Source organism: Oncorhynchus nerka, linkage group LG13, assembly GCF_034236695.1.
Source record: "Oncorhynchus nerka isolate Pitt River linkage group LG13, Oner_Uvic_2.0, whole genome shotgun sequence".
Classification (NCBI taxonomy): Eukaryota; Metazoa; Chordata; class Actinopteri; order Salmoniformes; family Salmonidae; genus Oncorhynchus; species Oncorhynchus nerka.
Window position 1 is genome coordinate 63883568 of NC_088408.1, and position 19785 is coordinate 63903352.

General features: G+C 42.3%; 1 protein-coding gene across 1 annotated transcript; it reads right to left on the bottom strand.

The window, feature by feature from the left end:
• Positions 1-1716: 1716 nt before the first annotated feature.
• Positions 1717-19785, bottom strand: LOC115139843 (solute carrier family 2, facilitated glucose transporter member 8-like). The gene is given in 11 exon segments (XM_029677671.2): positions 1717-2607; positions 2979-3124; positions 3367-3534; positions 3787-3895; positions 4096-4245; positions 4661-4872; positions 6494-6593; positions 6802-7008; positions 7200-7285; positions 7288-7361; positions 19450-19785. Coding segments are annotated over 11 exon segments (1518 nt in total). The 5' UTR covers positions 19548-19785; the 3' UTR covers positions 1717-2439.

Sequence of the window (19785 nt, forward strand, 5' to 3'; positions counted from 1 at the left end):
ACCATGCTTCACAGTAGGGATGGTGCCAGGATTTCTCCAAACATGACACGTGGCATTCAGGCCAAAGAGTTCAGTCGTAGTTTCATCATACCAGAGAATCCAAGAGGGTTGTCATGTGCCTTTTACTAATCTATGGATTTCACATGACTGGGAATAAAGCTATTGGTCATGCAGCGTGACACATCTCCTTTGCATAGAGTTTATCAGGCTGTTGATTGTGGCCTGTGGAATGTTGTCCCACTTCTCTTCAAACGCCGTGTGAAGTTGCTGAATATTTTTTTTATTTTACCTTTATTTAACTAGGCAAGTCAGTTAAGAACAAAATCTTATTTTCAAAGACGATTTTCAAAGATTTTTATCTAGGAACAGTGGGTTAACTGCCTGTTCAGGGGCAGAACGACAGATTTGTACCTTGTCAGCTCAGGGATTTGAACTTGCAACCTTCTGGTTACTAGTCCAACGCTCTAACCACTAGACTACCCTGCCACCCCAGGGGAACTGGAACACAATGTTGTGCACGTCAAACCAGAGCATCTCAAAAATGCTCAATGGGTGACCTGTCTGGTGAGTATGCAGGACATGGAAGAACTGGGACATTTTCAGCTTCCAGGAATTGTGTACAGATCCTTGCAACATGGGGGGGTTATGCATTATCATGCTGAAACAGGCCTCAGGATCTCACGTTATCTCCATGCATTCAAATTGACATCGATGAAATGCAATTGTTTTCGTTGGCTATAGCTTATGCCTGCCCATATCATAACCCCATTGCCACCATGGGGTACTCTGTTCACAACATTGATATCAGCAAACCTCTCGCCCAGACGACATCGTACATGTGGTCTGGGTTTAAGAGGCTGGTTGTATATACTGCCAAATTCTCTAAAACAACATTGGAGGCGGTTTATGGTAGAGCAATTAACATTCAATTCTCTGGCAACAGCTCTGGTGGACATTTCTGCAGTCAGCATGCCAATTGCATGATCCCTCAGAACTTGAGACATCTTCGGGCATCGTGTTGTGACATAACTACACATTTGAGTGGCCTTTTGTCTCCAGCACAAGGTGCATCTGTGTAATGATCATGCTGTTTAAAAAGCTTCTTAATATGCCACACCTGTCAGGTGGATGGATTATCTTGGCAAAGGAGTAATGCTCACTAACAAATTTGTGCACATCAAGTATTAAGCTTTTTGTGCGTATGTAAAATGTCTGGGATCTTTTATTTCAGCTCATGAAACCAACAGTTTACATGTTGCGTTTATATTTTTGTCAGTGTATATTGGGTATCATGTGTATATTTATGTAGTATATACAGGGCACATTTGTAAAAGAGACCTAGGTCTTAATGTGTCTGCCCTGTTAAAATAAAGGTTAAATAAACAATTTTTAGTTGACTGATTTCCTTATATGAACTGAAACTCAGTAAAATCTTGTAGTTAAGAACAACACCATAACCCCTAGAAACATTCAGGGGGAAAAAAACAAATAGAATACGTTAGGAAAAAATGAAGGTGCTTCTATGATAGACAAATCTCTTTTAACACGATATTATGACCATTCACTAGTGTAGCACTTTGAGTTCCAATGTTTTGGAACTGTCAATTAAATGACAGTGTGCATTGATACTTTAAATTGTATTCACACAACCATTCTTAACAAAATCACATGAATTACACTTTTTTTTAGAAAGGTGGAAAAAGAGTATTAACATAGTTATTTGAAAAGATATGAACAATTTTAATTCCAAGAGGACATTAGTGCACACTTACAAATGTACAGAAACGATATTTAAAAACATACCACAGTTCCTGCTTCTCCTGGTTCTTTATGTTCAAAGGTTCACCTGTATAGAAAGTGTCAGTGTTGTGTAGATGTGCTCAGTGCATTAGTTTTTAACAGCTTTACCTGTATTACAAGTGCATCAGTAACCCATAGTATACCCACATGGTATAAACAGAACATTAAATCAGACAACAAGAAAATATTATTTTTGGAACTATTCAATTATCATTATGGGCCAAAACATTTGTGTTCTCACATTTGAATAATGCAGTAACCGTGTGTGTACTGGAAAAAATTATACATACAAAAAGTGTGTTTCATTATGTTTGTGTAATCGTTCTTATTATTATCAATAAGTAAAATTTACAAATATCTCAGGTTCATAAATATTTTCTTGAATGTGTGAATTTAATTACTCCAGTGAAAATAAATAGTAAAAGTACCATTAAAAGCTCGCTTAAGAGGTCCAGCATGCATTCATTCAGGATGCCCAACAGGCCAAAAGCCCAGACTCCAGGACTCTTACTTTTTCAAGTAAGAGAAAGCGATATATTATCCCATCTTAAAGGACCATCCAGAGAACTATCAATCACAAGGTATCATGAGACCCTCCAAACTGTACTGTCCTTGCTGAGGTTATATTTGGCATTGATGTTAAGTTGGTCTATTGTAGCTTAATTGTTCTGGAGTCCCTTTGAAACGTGCCTGGATCTGCTCCAGAGTCTTGCCTTTGGTCTCTGGGACAAAGATGATGGTGAAGACTATGTTGAGCGCACAACACCCAGAGAACAGCCAGAAGGTTCCAGCACTGGTTAGGAGATCCTGAAATACATTTTCATGGATTGTTATTACAATACCCAAATACATCCTTACAGTTACCAGCATTACCTTATAGACCTCTGAGCTGACCCTCTAAAAATGTACTGACACTACACATTAACTGCAGAGTAAACCTCTTTGTTCAGCACATTAAGTGTCTATCTGTATACAAAGCAATGTTTGTATATCTGTAATAAAACTGTTGTTAAATTTCACATATAGACATTTGTGTTTCTGCTTGGCTAAGAAAATGCGAACCAGTAAAACCACAACTGCTAAATGGCTCACTCACAAGCCCTCTTTATCGGCCCGCTCAACATCTCTTTATCCCCCACATCTGCCATATAGGATGTCCAAAATCAACAGCAGCTCACCATCAGGTTCTGGAAGGTCTTGGTGATGACGAAGGCAGAGCCCCAGTTGGTGAGGACACAAACAGAGCTGGCAAACCCCTTTACTCGTGTGGGAAAGATCTCTGACATCACCAGCCAGGGGATGGGACCCCAACCAAGAGAGAACCCTGAATTGACCACAAGGTATGACGATTAGAATAAGTTTCACACTAAGCTAAATGTCAGATCTGAACTTACAATGTATGGCTGATAGTAAGTTCAATACACATGGAAGAATTTACAGGTGACTAAACCAACTATACTCTAAAAGAAACATTACTAGGCAATGCAGACAATTAATTTCATTGTTTTTATCTAGCCAGGATAGTTTGCTGGGCCCCAATAGTCACAATTTAAGAGTGGGGTTCACCTGTGATGAAGAAGCCCATGCTGGACAGTGCGAGCCATGACAGATCAGCCGCAGGGTTCTGGGCAAGGGGACTCTCTACTAGAGAGAGTCCTGAGGAGTTACCATGGGTTTCACTGGACAACTTGAAGTAGACACCAAAGGCAGCAGTGCTTAGACACATAAACACTCCTTAATAGAGAAAGAGAGGGAGGAAGAGAGAGAGAGGGACATTTCTTTTCACAATTGAACATGGATTTTCAGGTAGTTGGGGCCCAGTTTGGGTGATGGGTGTGGTAATTTGATGTCAAGCGTGACAGTGCCTTATTTCCGCCCTACAATTTTGGAGAGTGATTGCTACAAAGGGCTCTATTGATGCATTATAAAATCAGTGGAGGAGAAAGATAAGTAACTGATAACACGCAGACAGAGACAGACACACACCAGAGAGGATGAGGAGAAGCTTCCTTCCAGCGCGGTCCATGACCAATGCTGCTACTGCAGTGAATACTACCTGGGTTGCTGCTACTACTACCGTAGCAACATTGCTGTTCTGAAAAACAAATAATCACCTGTTATTTTATTACATATAACCGCACTGGTATGTCAATATTCATAGTATCTATAGTACTTAGATAATCAATTTACAGCTTATGAATAGTAATGAGATTAAAATACATCAAAAAGATTACAATAAATAAAGCATTGGTCGGTCCAGCTGCCAAAATACCGATAACACTGAACAATTCTTACCTTAAAATGGGCCTTCTCAAAGATAGTCTCAGCATAGAACATGATGGCGTTGATACCGGTGAGCTGCTGGAAGAGCATCAACATGATGCCCACTCCAAGGGGCTTGTATACTCCAGGATTCTTAAGATCAGCCATCCCAAAACTACCTCCCTGGTTTAACACAAAGCACACAGTCATCACACACTAATGCCAATTAACATGGGTCAGATGTGTTAGCATGCTTCTTTGTTCCAGATTCTCCTCAGACTAAATCCACAACGTAGAGGACAACCGTTTCTCAGCTCTGTCAAGTTTCTCTCTGCTCTGGTTCCCTACAGTAGGTGGGCTGACCTAAATATACTTACTCAGACACAAAACCATGCAAGTAAAGAGAGGTACCGCGATAAATATTGTAAGACTGTTCCTACTGATTTGGTTAATTGCAACACAGCGGTGTGACTCTCTCTCCCTACCGGAGTATTATTCTACAATCAATACCTTTGTCGCACACATTGTGAAATGGCATAATGCCTTTCTTAAAGCAAGTCTTATACTTCAAGATTACAAGGGAATACGCAAAGCTCACCTGGTCGTCAGAAGCATCCTCGATGCGGGCACACTCCCACTCTGCAGGGGCGTCTGGCCCCCTCAGAAAGCGCAGTGCCTCCTCAGCTTCCTTCCGTTTACCCTGAGAGAGCAGGAACCTGGGCGTCTCAGGCATGAAACACATGAACACCATCATCAGGGTGGGAGGGATGGAGCAGCAGATCGCTAGCCAGCGCCAGTCCAGTGACAGCCCTGGGAAGCATCTACATTTAAGTCATTTAGCAGACGACATTATCCAGAGCGACTTACGGTTAGTGCATTCATCTTAAGAGAGCTACATGTAGGTGGGACAAACACATATCTCAGTCACAGGAAGTACATTTTCCTCAATAAAGTAGCTATCAGCAAAGTCAGCGCTAATAAAGGGGGGGGGGGTCAAGTGCGAGTGTTAGTTCATGAAAGGTGGGGTGAGTAGGGGGTGCGAGGGGGAGGGTGATGGTTGTGATTATTTAAGATACTCTTTGAAGAGGTAGGGTTTCAGATGTTTTCGGGAAGATGGGCAGGGACTCTGCTGTCCTAGCTTCAGGGGGAAGCTGGTTCCAACATTGAGTGGGAGCTGCCCTCCCATAGGGGTGGGAGGGCCATGAGACCAGAGGTGGAAAAACGAAGTGCTCGGGTTGGGGTGTAGGGATTGAGGATAGCTTGAAGGTAGGCAGGGGCAGTTCCTCTTGCTGCTCCGTAATCAAGTACCATGGTTTTGTAGCGGATGTGAGCTTCGACTGGAAGCCAGTGGAGCATGCGGAGGAGCGGGGTGACATGGGAAGGTTGAACGCCAGGCAGGCTGCAGCGTTCTGGATAAATAGCAGGGGTTTGATGGCACCCAGCCAACAGAGAATTGCAGTAGTCCAGATGTGAGATGACAAGTGCCTGGACTAGAACCTGCGCCACTTCCTGTGTGAGGTAGGGTCCTACTCTACGGATGTTGTAGAGCATGAACCTGCTGGAGCGAGTCACTGGAAGCAGAGAGACAGTAGAGTATGGAATGTGAGAAGGCGTGATGACCCGAGTAGCGTCATTCCGTGTGAAAAGAAACTATTAAGTTCGGGATTCCACAGCTGTGTCGTTGATATGTTTTTTTTTTTTTTGTTATTTTTTTTACAAGGTAACTCCAGAACATGAACAATGAAAATGTAGAATGTTGATCATTAGTATTCATCACTAGCCTAGCACGAATTAGATCAGGATAGCTCGTACAAGGCAAATCCATCACCCCGGTTCATTAAATTGAAATTCATATTTGGAAGAGCATATACAGGAAATGAAACGTTTCTTCCTTTCAACATTCCTCAGCCAGAGACCATTTGCCTCTAAATATTAGAGACTATGGAGACAAAACAGCCAACCGCTCCTGCAATGGTACTGTCTATTGAGGAAGCAAATTGAGAAACACGCATGGTATGTCGGTAACTAGATTAGGTTTAGCGGTGGCTTGTGAGGCCGGCATAAATGAGAGCATTCTCAGTTAGTAGGCTGGAATCTTGATCATGCCTGGCGATGATAATCACATGACAATACCGATTGCAGCTGAATAGCCTTTTATGGTGGTTTGTACCTTGAACAAAACACCACATCATTAAAATATTGCCCTCTACAACTACCTCTACCCATATGACTACTGCTGTAACTTCTGTCATAAAATTGTACAACACTGACAAACTCTTAATGACATGGTCAGATGCTTGTCAAATCCTGTCTCCAATCCTGTCTGCTGACCAGATACAGTATACAAATGGCATATAAAATTTCTCATGAGATTCAAACCAATAAATCGTAACATTCAAATGCTGCTAACAAATGGACATCTGTGGCGTACCTGCTATATATACTCCCATGATTCCTGTGACCACCATGAGTTGAACACAGGAGCCCATTGCCCCACGGACACGCTCATGGGCCATCTCTGAGATGTACAGCTAGAGCACAGAGGAAGAGAAAAATTATGTTCACACAGGAAGAGTACGAAGCATGACATATTGCTAGAAGCGATAAAACAGACGTACAACGTAAAATAGGAATATATGAGGAAATAAACTAATTAGAATGCATGCATTCATTTATACAGTCATGCATCTTGGTCAATTTAAGCAGATAGCATCAGAGTAGACATTCCATAGTACTTACTGGGACCACTAGAGATGTAACCCCACTTGCCAGTCCTGTAAGGACCCTTCCAAGATACAGCATCCAGACATTCTGAGCAGCAATGATGATAGTAAAACCAAAGATATAAGGTATGGAGCAGAACATAAGACTCAGCTTCCTCCCGATCTTGTCCACCATCCAACCGCCGAGTAGACCCCCTATAGCAGCTCCTATCGTCACGATAGACTGAAAAAGAATTAAATTAAATGGATAATGTCCACTTTAATCCACTCAGGAATGATTAGGGCCCCGACCTGACCAGGAAAATAACTCTGAGTCCGTGTTAGAGCATGACAATGACCCAAAGCTCATCCTGGTTGGGTTATGGGGGGGGGGGGGGGGGGATTCAGGGCCCCATGACAAGAATGCTATCTTACCCCAAACCAGGAAGCCTCTTCTTTGTCTAGTTGTAATCTCAGGTCAGTGATTGTGCTTAGTTCAGGGATGGCAGGGGAGCTGTACCTAACACGAACCCAAAACTCAGGGGGCCAAGGACTGCTGCAAAAGTGGCAAGGTACAACTTTCCATTCTTCACCTTGCTGTTGAAAATATAGAACAGGTGGGGTTAAAAAAGTAGCTTTATTGTAACAACACTATTTACATGCAAGACTTCACCAACACAACAAAACTAGACCATGTTTTTAGTAAAAACTACAGTATGCTACTGCTGTCAAGTATGCAGACACTCGCAAAATGCAGTCAAGCCATCCCCCTGAATTTGGGTGCTCGAATACACAAGACTTGACCGGTGTCGCTTGTTTTCTGGTAGGGAAACTGAGTCGGATGCACAGATGGAGACGATCGCTACAAATCATTCCAAGCAAACAGTTTGAAGCGCACATTCAATATTCCACAAAAATCATACCAAACGTACATTTCAGTTTTGCGCCTTATCGAAAATGACTTTATCACGGGTGAGGCTGCAGTAGCCTACCGGGGGTGCTGTTTAGCAAATATTAAATTGTGTAAGCAAGAAGTGTTTACAGCCATGACATCCAAACACAAAGCTATGATCTAAGTGAGCTTGATGGGTTTTCCATTAGAGAGAGATTATACATTTCTATAAAGTGTTAAATAACTACATTTTACTTGGTCTATTCCCAAATTCTTTATCTTAAGCATTATTTTATGTACTTCTGTTAATGTGTACTTTGATGACTCCTAGGAAATCCACATTGAAAAGGTCTGGTAAACGTTTTATTATTTTTAATGCGTGTCACTAGTAGATAATTAATCCAGTATGATGACAATTGCATACCAAAGTGACAATATTATCCCACATCATAAAAGGAGCTGACACACACCAATTCTATGCAGCCGCTTGAATGATGTTCATTTCAATACTTACCCTTGGAACTGTTCCTAACATTAACCTCTCTCGTCTGTCTCCCTTACAGGGTTCCCAGGGGAACTATGAGGTGCGGACACAGGAGAGAGGGATGAGGCAGATGACAGGAGAAAAGCGAGGGAGGGGATGGAGAGGGGGGAAAACAGAGGTGTTGCACAGGGGAGGGGGAGACACACCCGAACCAGCCCTCACTCCTGATCTAAGCGCGGGCACACACACAAGTTTGAGCCAGCTATACCCTTCCTGTGACGTTATACGCTTGCTTTCTAAATACAGAATCATTGAAGAAAGATATAATTTGTGCTTGAAAATTATATATTTGTGACTGACTTAATTACAAGATTTATTAAGAATTGTCATTAATTTCATATGTTATCGCTTGAAAAACATGAAACCCTGTGGTGCTGTAGAGCAGGAATGTTGGAGGTGAAAACAATGTATTTTTACACCAGAAATTAATATAGGCGATTTCAAAAGGCTTCTGATGTTCTTATGCTCGTGATTTGTGTAACTCTGTGTAATAAACAGCTCCCTATCCTCTGGATGTGTACCAAACTCACTAAAAGTGGCAGTAATAAAGCCTCTCCTGAATAAGACAAACCTTGACCACCCAAAAATAAAACAAATAAAAATGGCCTATATCAAATCTCCCATTCCTCTCAAATCTTTGGGAAAAAGCTGTTGCTCAGCAACTCACTGCCTTCCTGAAGACAAATCAAGTTCACAAAACGCTCCAGTCTAGTTTTAGACCTATTCATAGTACTGAAACCGCACCCGGAAAGGTGGTAAATTATCTTTTAATGGTGTAAGACCAAGGCCCTGCTTCTGTCCTCGTGCTCCTAGACCATAGTGTCGCTTTCGACACCATCGATCACCACATTGTTTTGGAGAGATTGGAAACCTTAAATTGGTCTACACTGACCAGTTTTTGCCTGGTTTAGATCTTATCTGTTGGAAAGACATCAGCTAACCTCTGTGGATGGTTTGTCCTCTGACAAATCAATGGTAAGTTTCAGTGTTCTGTTCTAGGACCACTATTGTTTTCACACATATATAACGCACACTCAGCAAAAAAATAAATGTCCCTTTTTCAGGACCCAGTCTTTCAAAGATAATTAGTAAAAATCCAAATAACTTCACAGATCTTCATTGTAAAGGGTTTAAACACTGTTTCCCATGCTTGTTCAATGAACCATAAACAATTAATGAACATGCACCTGTGTAACGGTCATTAAGACACTAACAGCTTACAGACAGTAGGCAATTAGGGTCACAGTTATGAAAACTTAGGACACTAAAGAGGCCTTTCTACTGACTCTGAAAAAGACAAAAAAAAGATGCCCAGGGTCCCTGATCATCTGTGTGAACAAGGAGGCATGAGGACTGCAGATGTGGACAGGGCAATAAATTGCAATCTCCGTACTGTGAGAATCTCACCGTCGCTGGACCAGACAGGACTGGCAAAAAGTGCTCTTCACTGACGAGTCACAGTTTTGTCTCACCAGGGGTGAGATGGTCGGATTCGCGTATATCGTCGAAAGAATGAGCGTTACACCGAGGCCTGTACTCTGGAGCAGGATCAATTTGGAGATGGAGGGTCCGTCATGGTCTGGGGCAGTATGTCACAGCATCATCGGACTGAGCTTGTTGTCATTGCAAGGAAATATCAATGCTGTGCGTTACAGGGAAGACATCCTGACATGACCCTCCAGCATGACAATGCCACCAGCCATACTGCTCATTCTGTGTGTGATTTACTGCAAGACCGGAATGCCGGTGTTCTGCCATGGCCAGCAAAGAGCCCGGATCTCAATCCCATAGAGCACGTCTGGGACCTGTTGGATCGGAGGGTCAGTGCTAGGGCCAGTCCCCCCAGAAATGCCTGGGACCTTGCAGGTTTCTTGGTGGAAGAGTGGGGGTCCATCTCACAGCAAGAACTGGCAAATCTGGTGCAGTCTATGAGGAGGAGATGCACTGCAGTACTTAATGCAGCTGGTGGCCAGACCAGATACTGACTGTTACTTCTGACCCCCCCCCCTTTGTTCAGGGACACATTATTCCATTTATGTTAGTCACGTCTGTGGAACTTGTTCAGTTTATGTCTCAGTTGTTGAACACACACACACGAAAACCCAATGTCAACTTGTTATGTTATGCTGATGACACACAGCTGTACATTTCAATGAAACATGGTGTAGCCCCAAAATTGCCTAACCCTACAAGCCTGTGTTTCAGACATAAGGAAGTGGATGGCGGCAAATGTTTTACCTTTAAACTCAGACAAAACAGATGCTAGTTCTAGGTCCCGAGAAACAAAGATCTGCTGTTTGATCTGACAATAACTCTCAATGGTTGTACAGTCATCTCAAATATCATTGTGAAGGACCTCACCATTACTCTGGACCCTGATCTCCCTTTGACGAACTTATCAAAAATATTTCAGGAGCAGTTCATTCCATCTTTGTAACATTGCAAAAATCAGAAACTTTTTGGCCAAAAATTATGCAGAAAAACTAATCCATGATTTGTCACTTCAAGATTAGACTACTACAATGCTTTACTCTCTGGTTACCCGGATTAGTGCTAAATACGGCTGATAAAATCCCTACACTGGCTTCCTTTTAAGGCTAGCCTACAAAGCATTACATGGATTTGCTTCTACCCATCTCTCCGATTTGGTTCTGCCGTACATACCTACGGTATGGCTACCTGGGGCGGCAGGTAGCCTAATGGTTAGAGTGTTGGACTTGTAACCGAAAAGTTGCAAGATCGAATCCCGAGCTGACAAGGTAAAAATCTGTTGTTCTGTCCCTTAACCCATTGTTCCTAGGCTGTCATTAAAAATAAGAATTTGTTCTTTATTGACTTTCCTAGTTAAACAAAAATGTGCACTAGTCACAAGACGCAGGCCTCCTTATTGTTCCTAGAATATCTAAGCAACCAGCTGGAGGCAGGGCTTTCTCCAATATAGCAACATTTGTATGGAATGGTCTTCCAATCCATGTGAGATGCAGACCCGGTCTCAATCGTTTAAGTCTTTAATGAAGACTCATCTCTTCAGTAGGTCCTATGATTGAGTGTAGTCTGGCCCAGGGGTGCGAATGTGAATGGCAAGGCACTGGAGTGACGAACCACCCTTGCTGTCTCTGCCTGGCTGACTCCTTTCGCTACACAGGGATTCTCTGCCTCTGATCCTATTACGTGGTTGGGTCACTGGCATGCTCTCCGTCCCTAGGAGGGGTGCAGCACGTAGTGCCAGACTTTGTTGCTATACTCGACTTGAGTGGGTTGAGTCACTGTCAGTATTTTCCTGTCTGGTTTTGCAGCTCCTCTGGTTTGTGCGGTGGGGGAGATCTTTGTGGGGTATACGCAACCTTGTGTCAGGGTAGTAAGTTAGTGGTCTGTTGATATCCCTTTGGTGGTATGGGGGCGGTGCTTGGGCAAAATGGGTGGGGTTACATCTCCTGCCTCGTCCTAGGGACGGAGAGCATGCCATGTCAATTGTGTATATTGAAGTGATTGGTTCGATGAAACTAAATATGCATTTTTCTTCAACTGGATTACGTCAAATATTACATTTATACATAACTAAAATGGATTATTGTGATTTTAACATTTTATTCAAATCTCGATTTCTCTTAAGAGTGGGTAGAGACAAACGGGTGGATCGAGCAATTGGAGTGTGTAAGAAAGTGGTAGGTGCCTTTTCCTATTTGTGGAAAAAGAAGAGACCTGGCAGTTACTAAAATAAACCACAACCTACCCCAGCACAAGTTGGTGACAGAGTCGCCTACTAGGTGAAGATCAGATCAAAAGATGCAAGGTGCAAAGAGTACTGGAGGAGGAGCCATTTCACAGGTCTTGTCCAGTGACAAGTAGACCCAGCACTCCCACCTATACAGATATAGATGTTCTTGAGTACATCAACCAGGCATTGACCCCACTCCTAGAATCCACAGATGCTCTGTCTGGTGAGTCTTATGTCAGTACTACACCTGTTCAATACAGAGGTCATGAAACCTGATTATGGTGAAACAGAGCTCAACCAAACCATCAAAACGATAGTCATGGACTATCTGAATGAGAAATATGATGACCTAGCCACAGATGACCTCCTGGACATAGCCTCGTTGGTCGACCCTCGGTTTAAAACACATTACATCAAAGAGGCAAAGGTGGGCCACATAAAAGCAAGAGCTGTCTCAGAGATGGTCAATGAGGGACATGAAAACCCAAGCCTAGCACAGGGAGACATTGCTGCTGCTTCACCACAACTGCCAGCTAAAAAGAAAAAGTCACTGGGCAGTGTTTTCAAAAAGCCACTGGGCAGTGTTTTCAAAAAGCCGTGCTCCACCACAGGTCTTACTGAAATTCAGTTGGTAGAAAAGTAACTTAGCTGCTACCTTCAGTCTCTTGATGCTGACAGTGAAATCAATCCACTGGACTGGTGGAAGATCCACCGGTTGGAACATTATTGAAGATGTATGTTAAAAATATTGATTCTATACATCATTTGACATGTTTCTATGAACTTTTTTGACATTTCGTCTGAACAAGTGATCGCGCATTATGCATTTGGATTACTGGGCTAAACGCGCAAACAAAAAAGGAGGTATTTGGACATAAATGAAGGACTATCGAACAAAACAAACATTTATTGTGGAACTGGGATTCCTGGGAGTGCATTCCAATCAAGATCATCAAAGGTAAGTGAATATTTATACCGCTATTTCTGACACCTCTCCTTATTTGGATAATGGCTGGATGTTTTTTCTATGACTAGCGCTGACCTAACATAATCGCATGGTGTGCTTTCGCCGGAAAGCATTTTTTAAATCTGACACAGCGGTTGCATTAAGGAGAAGTTTATCTATATTTCCATGTATAACACTTGTATCTTTAATCAATGTTTATTATGAGTATTTCTGTAATTTGATGTGGCTCTCTGCACTTTCACCAGATGTTTGTTTGAGACAATGCATTTCTGATCATAACACACCAATTTCAGATGAGGTTTTTGGACAAAAATATTAACTTTATCGAACAAAACACACATTTATTGTGTAACATTAAGTCCTGTGAGTGCCATCTGATGAAGATCAAAGGTTAGTAACTAATTTAATTGCTATTTCTGATTTTTGTGAGCCCTCTCCTTGACTGGAAAATGTCTGTATGGTTTTCTGTGACTAGGTGCTGACCTAACATAATCGTCTGGTGTGCTTTCGCCGTAAAGCCTATTTGAAATCGGACACGGTGGCTGGATTTACAAGAAGTGTATCTTTAAAATGGTGTAAAATACTTGTATGTTTGAGGAATTTTAATTATGGGATTTCTGTTGTTTTGAATTTGCGCCCTGCAATTTCACTGGCTGTTGGCGAGGTCGGACGCTATCGTCCCACATATCCCAGAGAAGTTAATGTCATTTGTGAGTTCTACTTCTGACAATAAATAAGAAACATTAAAGCCTTTGGTTTGTTCAGGCATTATTGAGTCTGAAGAAGATATTCACCTTTTAATTAAACATTATTTGATTAATATCATGATAATTATCAAATGATATATATATAAATAAATAATTTGTTTACCATGTCGCCCAGCCCTACTCCTGAGGTGTTGACCTGTTGCACCTTCTATAACCACCGTGATTATTATTTGGCCATGCTGGTCATCTATGAACATCTTGAAGAACGACCTGGCCATGTACTCTTATAATCTCCACCTGGCAATGCCAGAAGAGGACTGGCCACCCTTCAGAGCCTGGTTCCTCTAAGGTTTTTAATCCTAGGTTCCTGTCTTTCTATGGAGTTTTTTTAAAACACTGTGCTTCTATATCTGCATTGCTTGTTATTTGGGGTTTTAGGCTGGGTTTCTGTATAGGCACTTTGTGACAACTGCTGATGTAAAAAGGACTTTATAAATACATTTGATTGATTGAGTCTCTGGACTTTATCCCCATTTAAAACCTGTAGTTTGAATTGAAGACAGGAGTCCATAAGTGCAGATGAAGGATATCAAAGATCTGGAAAGATCATGTATGGAGGAATAGTTGGAAAAAAAATAAAGTTCCCAAACAGTCACCGTTTCCCACGTAAAATAGCACTTTGAGTGATTAAAATATCACCCATAATGTTGGTTTGGATAGAAATACTTAAAATTTGAAAGTGCTCTCAATGGCTAACTACTTGGAAGTTTGAAAGTTTTTTGGGGCATGGAAACATTGCTCAATTGGTATCAAGGGACCTAACCCCCAGCCTATACCATCGACAAAAGGCCAGATGGGGCCATAGCTAGCTAACTATAGCTACTGAAACAGATTGTTGTTTTGCTATGTTTTTGGGGAAGAACATTGTTTGCAACTTTACCAGCATCAAAGCATACGTATCGATGAATCGTTGTGACATATGAAATACAAGTGATAGTGTAATCAATGTGTAATAACTACGTAAAAAATTCATGAATGCATTAAATGCAGTCATATTCAGGTCCTGATTGGTCAAATAGTATTATATGACACGTCAAATAGTATATTTTTTGACACACAAAGACCCAAACGGCGTTCCTTAGAAATCATGGTTGAGAATGAAACGACTGAACAAATGAACAATGAAACAGCACAGCAAGTAAGTGAAAGAAATAGGTTTTGATGATGTTTTACTGGTAATGGGGACATACGTAAATGCCAACAAAGTAACTTCTTGGTCAGTGTGGTGTGTGTGTGTGTAACCTTTATTTAACTAGGCAAGTCAGTTAAGAACAAATTCTTATTTACAATGACAGCCTACCCCAGCTAAACCCGGACAACGCTGGGCCAATTGTGCACCGCCCTATGGGACTCCCAATCATGGCCGGATGTGATAGAGCTGGATTCGAACCAGGGACAGTAGTGACTCCTCTTGCACTGAGATGCAGTGCCTTAGACCGCTGCGTCCATGTGTGTGTTACCTATTTAACTGTACTAGAATGCTTACAAGGCCGCTAAAATTTAAAATATCGTTTTTTTTGGGCAAGGAAAATATTCAATGTCGTATCGGCCAAAAATGTCATGTCGGTGCATCACTAGTGAAAACCCCAGGAGAAAAATCCAGGAGGCCGGTCATTTCTGAGATACTGGAACCAATGTGCCTGGCAGGGACGATCATACCATGCTCAAAATTGCTTATGTCACTCATTTTTCCCATTCTAAATGGTCAATTGAACAGTAAGTAAGTGAATGCCTCGATGCCTTACAGCGATTACTCACCTCGAACTGGACAAAGATATTTTTCTTTAACGAGTCTGACGTGAAGAATATACTGCTTTACATTTTCCTGAAGAAATGACGGTGAAAAAGGGGGTGGAGATCGGGCTGCCTTCTGAGAATTCGTAGGTGAGTGAGTAAACCTCCACTACCATCCTTCTATTGGCCAACGTGCAATCATTGGAAAACAAAACTGATAATATACGATCAAGACTATTCTACCAATGGGACATTAAAAATGGTTATATCTTATGTTTCACCGAGTCGTGGCTGAACCACGACACATAATATAGAGCTGGCGGGATTAGCCATGCATCGGCAGGACAGAGAAGCTAAGGGCGGGGGTGTGTCTATTTGTCTATAACAGCTGGTGCACAATGTCTAATATTAAAGAAGTCTCGAGGTATTGCTCGCCTGAGGTAGAGTACCTTATGATAAGCTGTAGACCACACTATCTACCAAAAGTGTTCTCATCTATATTATTAGTAGCCGTCTATTTACCACCACAAACCAATGCTGGAATTAAGACTGCACTCAACCAGCTGTGTAAGGCCATAAGCAAAAAAGAAAATGCTCATCCACCAGCGGCGCTCCTAGTGGCCGGGGACTTTAATGCAGGCAAACTTAAATCCGTTCGACCTAATTTATACCAGCATGTCACATGTGCAACCAGAGGGGAAACAACAACTCTAGACCACCTTTACTCCACACACACACAGAGACCCATACAAAGCTCTCCCTCTCCCTCCATTTGTCTTTTCTGACCATAATTATATCCTTCTGATTCCTGGTTACAAGCAAAAACTAAAGCAGGAAGTACCAGTGACTTGCTCAATACAGAAGTGGTCAGACGACTCAGATGCTACGAGACTGTTTTGCTAGCACAGACTGGAATGTGTTCCGGGATTCATCCAATGGCATTGAGGAGTATACCACCTCAGTCATCGGCTTCCTCAATAAGTGCATTGACGACATTGTCCCCACAGTGATAGTAAGTACATATCCCAACCAGAAGCCATAGATTACAGGCAACCGGAGCAGGATACTAATCTGGACGCTTTTAAGAAATCCCGCTACGCCCTCAGACAAACCATCACACTAGCAAAGCATCAATACAGGATTAAGATTGCATCCCATTGCACCGGCTCTGACGCTTGTTGGATGTGGCAGGGTTTGAAAAATATTATGGACTACAAAGTGAAACCCAGCCGCCAGCTGCCCAGTGACGTGAGCCTACCAGACGAGCTAAATGCCTTTTATGCTCGCAACACTGAAGCATTCATGAGAGCACCAGTTGTTCTAGACGACAGTATTATAACGCTCTCGGTAACCGATGTGAGCAAGACCTTTAAACAGGTCAACATTCACAAAGCCACGGGGCCAGACGGATTGCCAAGACGTGTACTCAAAGCATGCGCGGACCAACTGGCAAGTGTCTTCACTGACATTTTCAACCTCTCCCTGACTGAGTCTGTAATACCTCCATGTTTCAAGCAGACCACCATAGTCCCCGTGCACAAGGAAGCGAAGTTAACCTGCTAAATGATTACCGCCCCGTTGCACTCACGACGGTAGCCATGAAGTACTTTGAAAGGCTGGTCATGAATCACATCAAAAGTATCATCCCAGATACCCTAGACCCACTCCAATTCGCATACCGCGCCAACAGAATCACGGATGACGCAATCTCAAATCGCACTCCACACTGCCCTTTCCCACTTGGACAAAAGGAACACCTATGTGAGAATGCTGTTCATTGACTACAGCTCTGTGTTCAACACCATAGTGCCCACAAAGCTCATCACTAAGTTAACTTCTTAAGGTATAGGGGGTAGCATTTTCACTTTTGGATAAATAGCGTGCCCAATTTCAACTTCCTGCTACTCATGCCAGGAATATAAGATATGCATATTATTAGTATATTTGGATAGAAAACACTGAAGTTTCTAAAACCGTTTGAGTCATGTCTGTGAGTATAACAGAATTTATGTAGCAGGCAAAACCCCGAGGACTAACCGTTCAGAAATTGTTTTTGAGGTCTCTGTCTGTTCAGTGAGTTCTCATTGGGAAACGATATTTCGTAGGCACTTCCTACCACTTCCACTGGATGTCACCGGTCTTTGGAATTTGGTTGAGGTTATTCCTTTGTGCAATGAAGAAGTACGGCCATCTAGGAACTGGGTAACACTGTTGAGAGTTGCGCAAGACTTGAAAAGTAGCCTTGGTTGGTTGTCTTCCTGTATTGAACACAGATAGACCAGTCTTCAATTTGATCGATTATTAACGTTTAAAAATACCTAAAGTTGTATTACAAAAGTAGTTTGAAATGTTTTGGCAAAGTTTACAGGCAACTTTTGAGATATTTTGTAGTGACGTTGCGCAAATTGAAAGCTGTTTTTTTCTGGATCAAACGCGCCAAATAAATGGACATTTTGGATATATATGGACGGAATTAATCGAACAAAAGGACCAATTGTGATGTTTATGGGACATATTGGAGTGCCAACAAAAGAAGCTCGTCAAAGGTAAGGCATGTTTTATATTTTATTTCTGCGTTTTGTGTAGCACCTGCAAGGTTGAAATATGCTACTCTTTGTTTACTGTTGTGCTATCATCAGATAATAGCTTCTTATGCTTTCGCCGAAAAGCCTTTTTAAAATATGACATGTTGGCTGGATTCACACCGAGTGTAGCTTTAATTTAGTATCTTACATGTGTGATTTAATGAAAGTTAGATTTTTATATCATTTTATTTGAATTTGCCGCGCTGCATTTTCCCTGGCTGTTGGCCAAGTGGGACGCAAGCATCCCCTATCCTAGAGAGGTTAAGGACCCTGAAATTAAACATCTCACTCTGCAACTGGATCCTGGACTTCTTGATGGGCCACCCCCAGGCGGTAAGGGTAGGCAACAATGCATCTGCAACACTGATCCTCAACACTGGGGACCCTCAAGGGTGTGTACTGTACTACTCCCTGTCCACCCACAACTGTGTGGGCAAACACGACTCCAACACCATCATTAAGTTTGCTGACAACACAACAGTGGTAGGCCCGATTACCGACAACGATGAGACAGCCTATAGGGAGGAGGTCAGAGACCTGGCAGTGTGGTGACAGGACAACAACCTCTCCCTCAATGTGAGCAAGACAAAGGAGCTGATAGTGGACTGCAGGAAAAAGCGGTCCTAACAGTCCCCCATTAACATTTACGGGGTTGTAGTAGAGCGGGTTGGGAGATTCAAGTTCCTCGGTGTCCACATCACCAACAAACTATCATGGTCCAAACACACCAAGACAGTCGTGAAGAGGGCACGACAACACCTTTTCCCTCTCAGGAGACTGAAAAGATTTGGCATGCGTCCCCAGATTTTCTAAAAGTTCTACAGCTGCACCATCGAGAACATCCTGACCGATTGCATCACCGCTTGAAATGGCAACTGCTCGTAAGGCACTACAGAGGGTAGTGCATACTGGGGCCAAGCTTCCTGCCATCCAGGACCTATATACTAGGCAGTGTCAGATGGAAGCCCCGAAAAATGTCAAAGACTCCAGTCACCAAAGTCATAGACTGTTCTCTCTGCTACCGCACAGTGCCAAGTCTAGAACCAAAAGGCTCAGCTTCTACCCCCATGGCATAACACTGCTGAACAATTAATCAAATGGCCACCCAGACTATTTACATTGAACCCCCAACCTATTTGTTTTTACACTGCTGCTACTCGCTATTTATTATCCATTCATAGTCACTTTACCCCTACCTACATGTACAAATTACCTCGACTAACATGTAACGTACTCCCGCACATTGACCCCCTGTATTTAGCCTCGTTATTGTTATTTATTTGTGTTACTTTTTTACTTTAGTTTATTTCGTAAATATTTTCTTAAATCTTTCTTGAACTGCGTTATAGGCTAAGGGCTTGTAAGTAAGCATTTCCCGGTATGGTCTACTCCTGTTCTATTCGGCGCATGTGACAAATAAAGTTTGATTTGATCGCTGGGTTAAAACTTTTCTTGCCATTATCATAACACAAACTTACTCAAGATATTCGTCCTGTTCCGACCTTACGCCTGTCTCTTCTTCTCCATATTCTGCATCAAGCAATCTTCTCGACTCATTATTTTGGATTTCCATCATGTTTTGTTCTGTTGTTTGCGGTCACTTAACAACAAAGGCCAGGGATGCTGGACATGCAGAGCCAGCGAAAATCTTTGCCAAAAACACTTCGCGAAGGGAAAACCGCCGCACGCGAGACTACAAACCCTCAATTCAACAAGAACATTCTCAGGAACTTATGGAAATCATAATAATATTAATATTTTTGTAAGCAAAATATATCCGTTTCACTTTTGTCAACTGACCGACCGGACGGTTA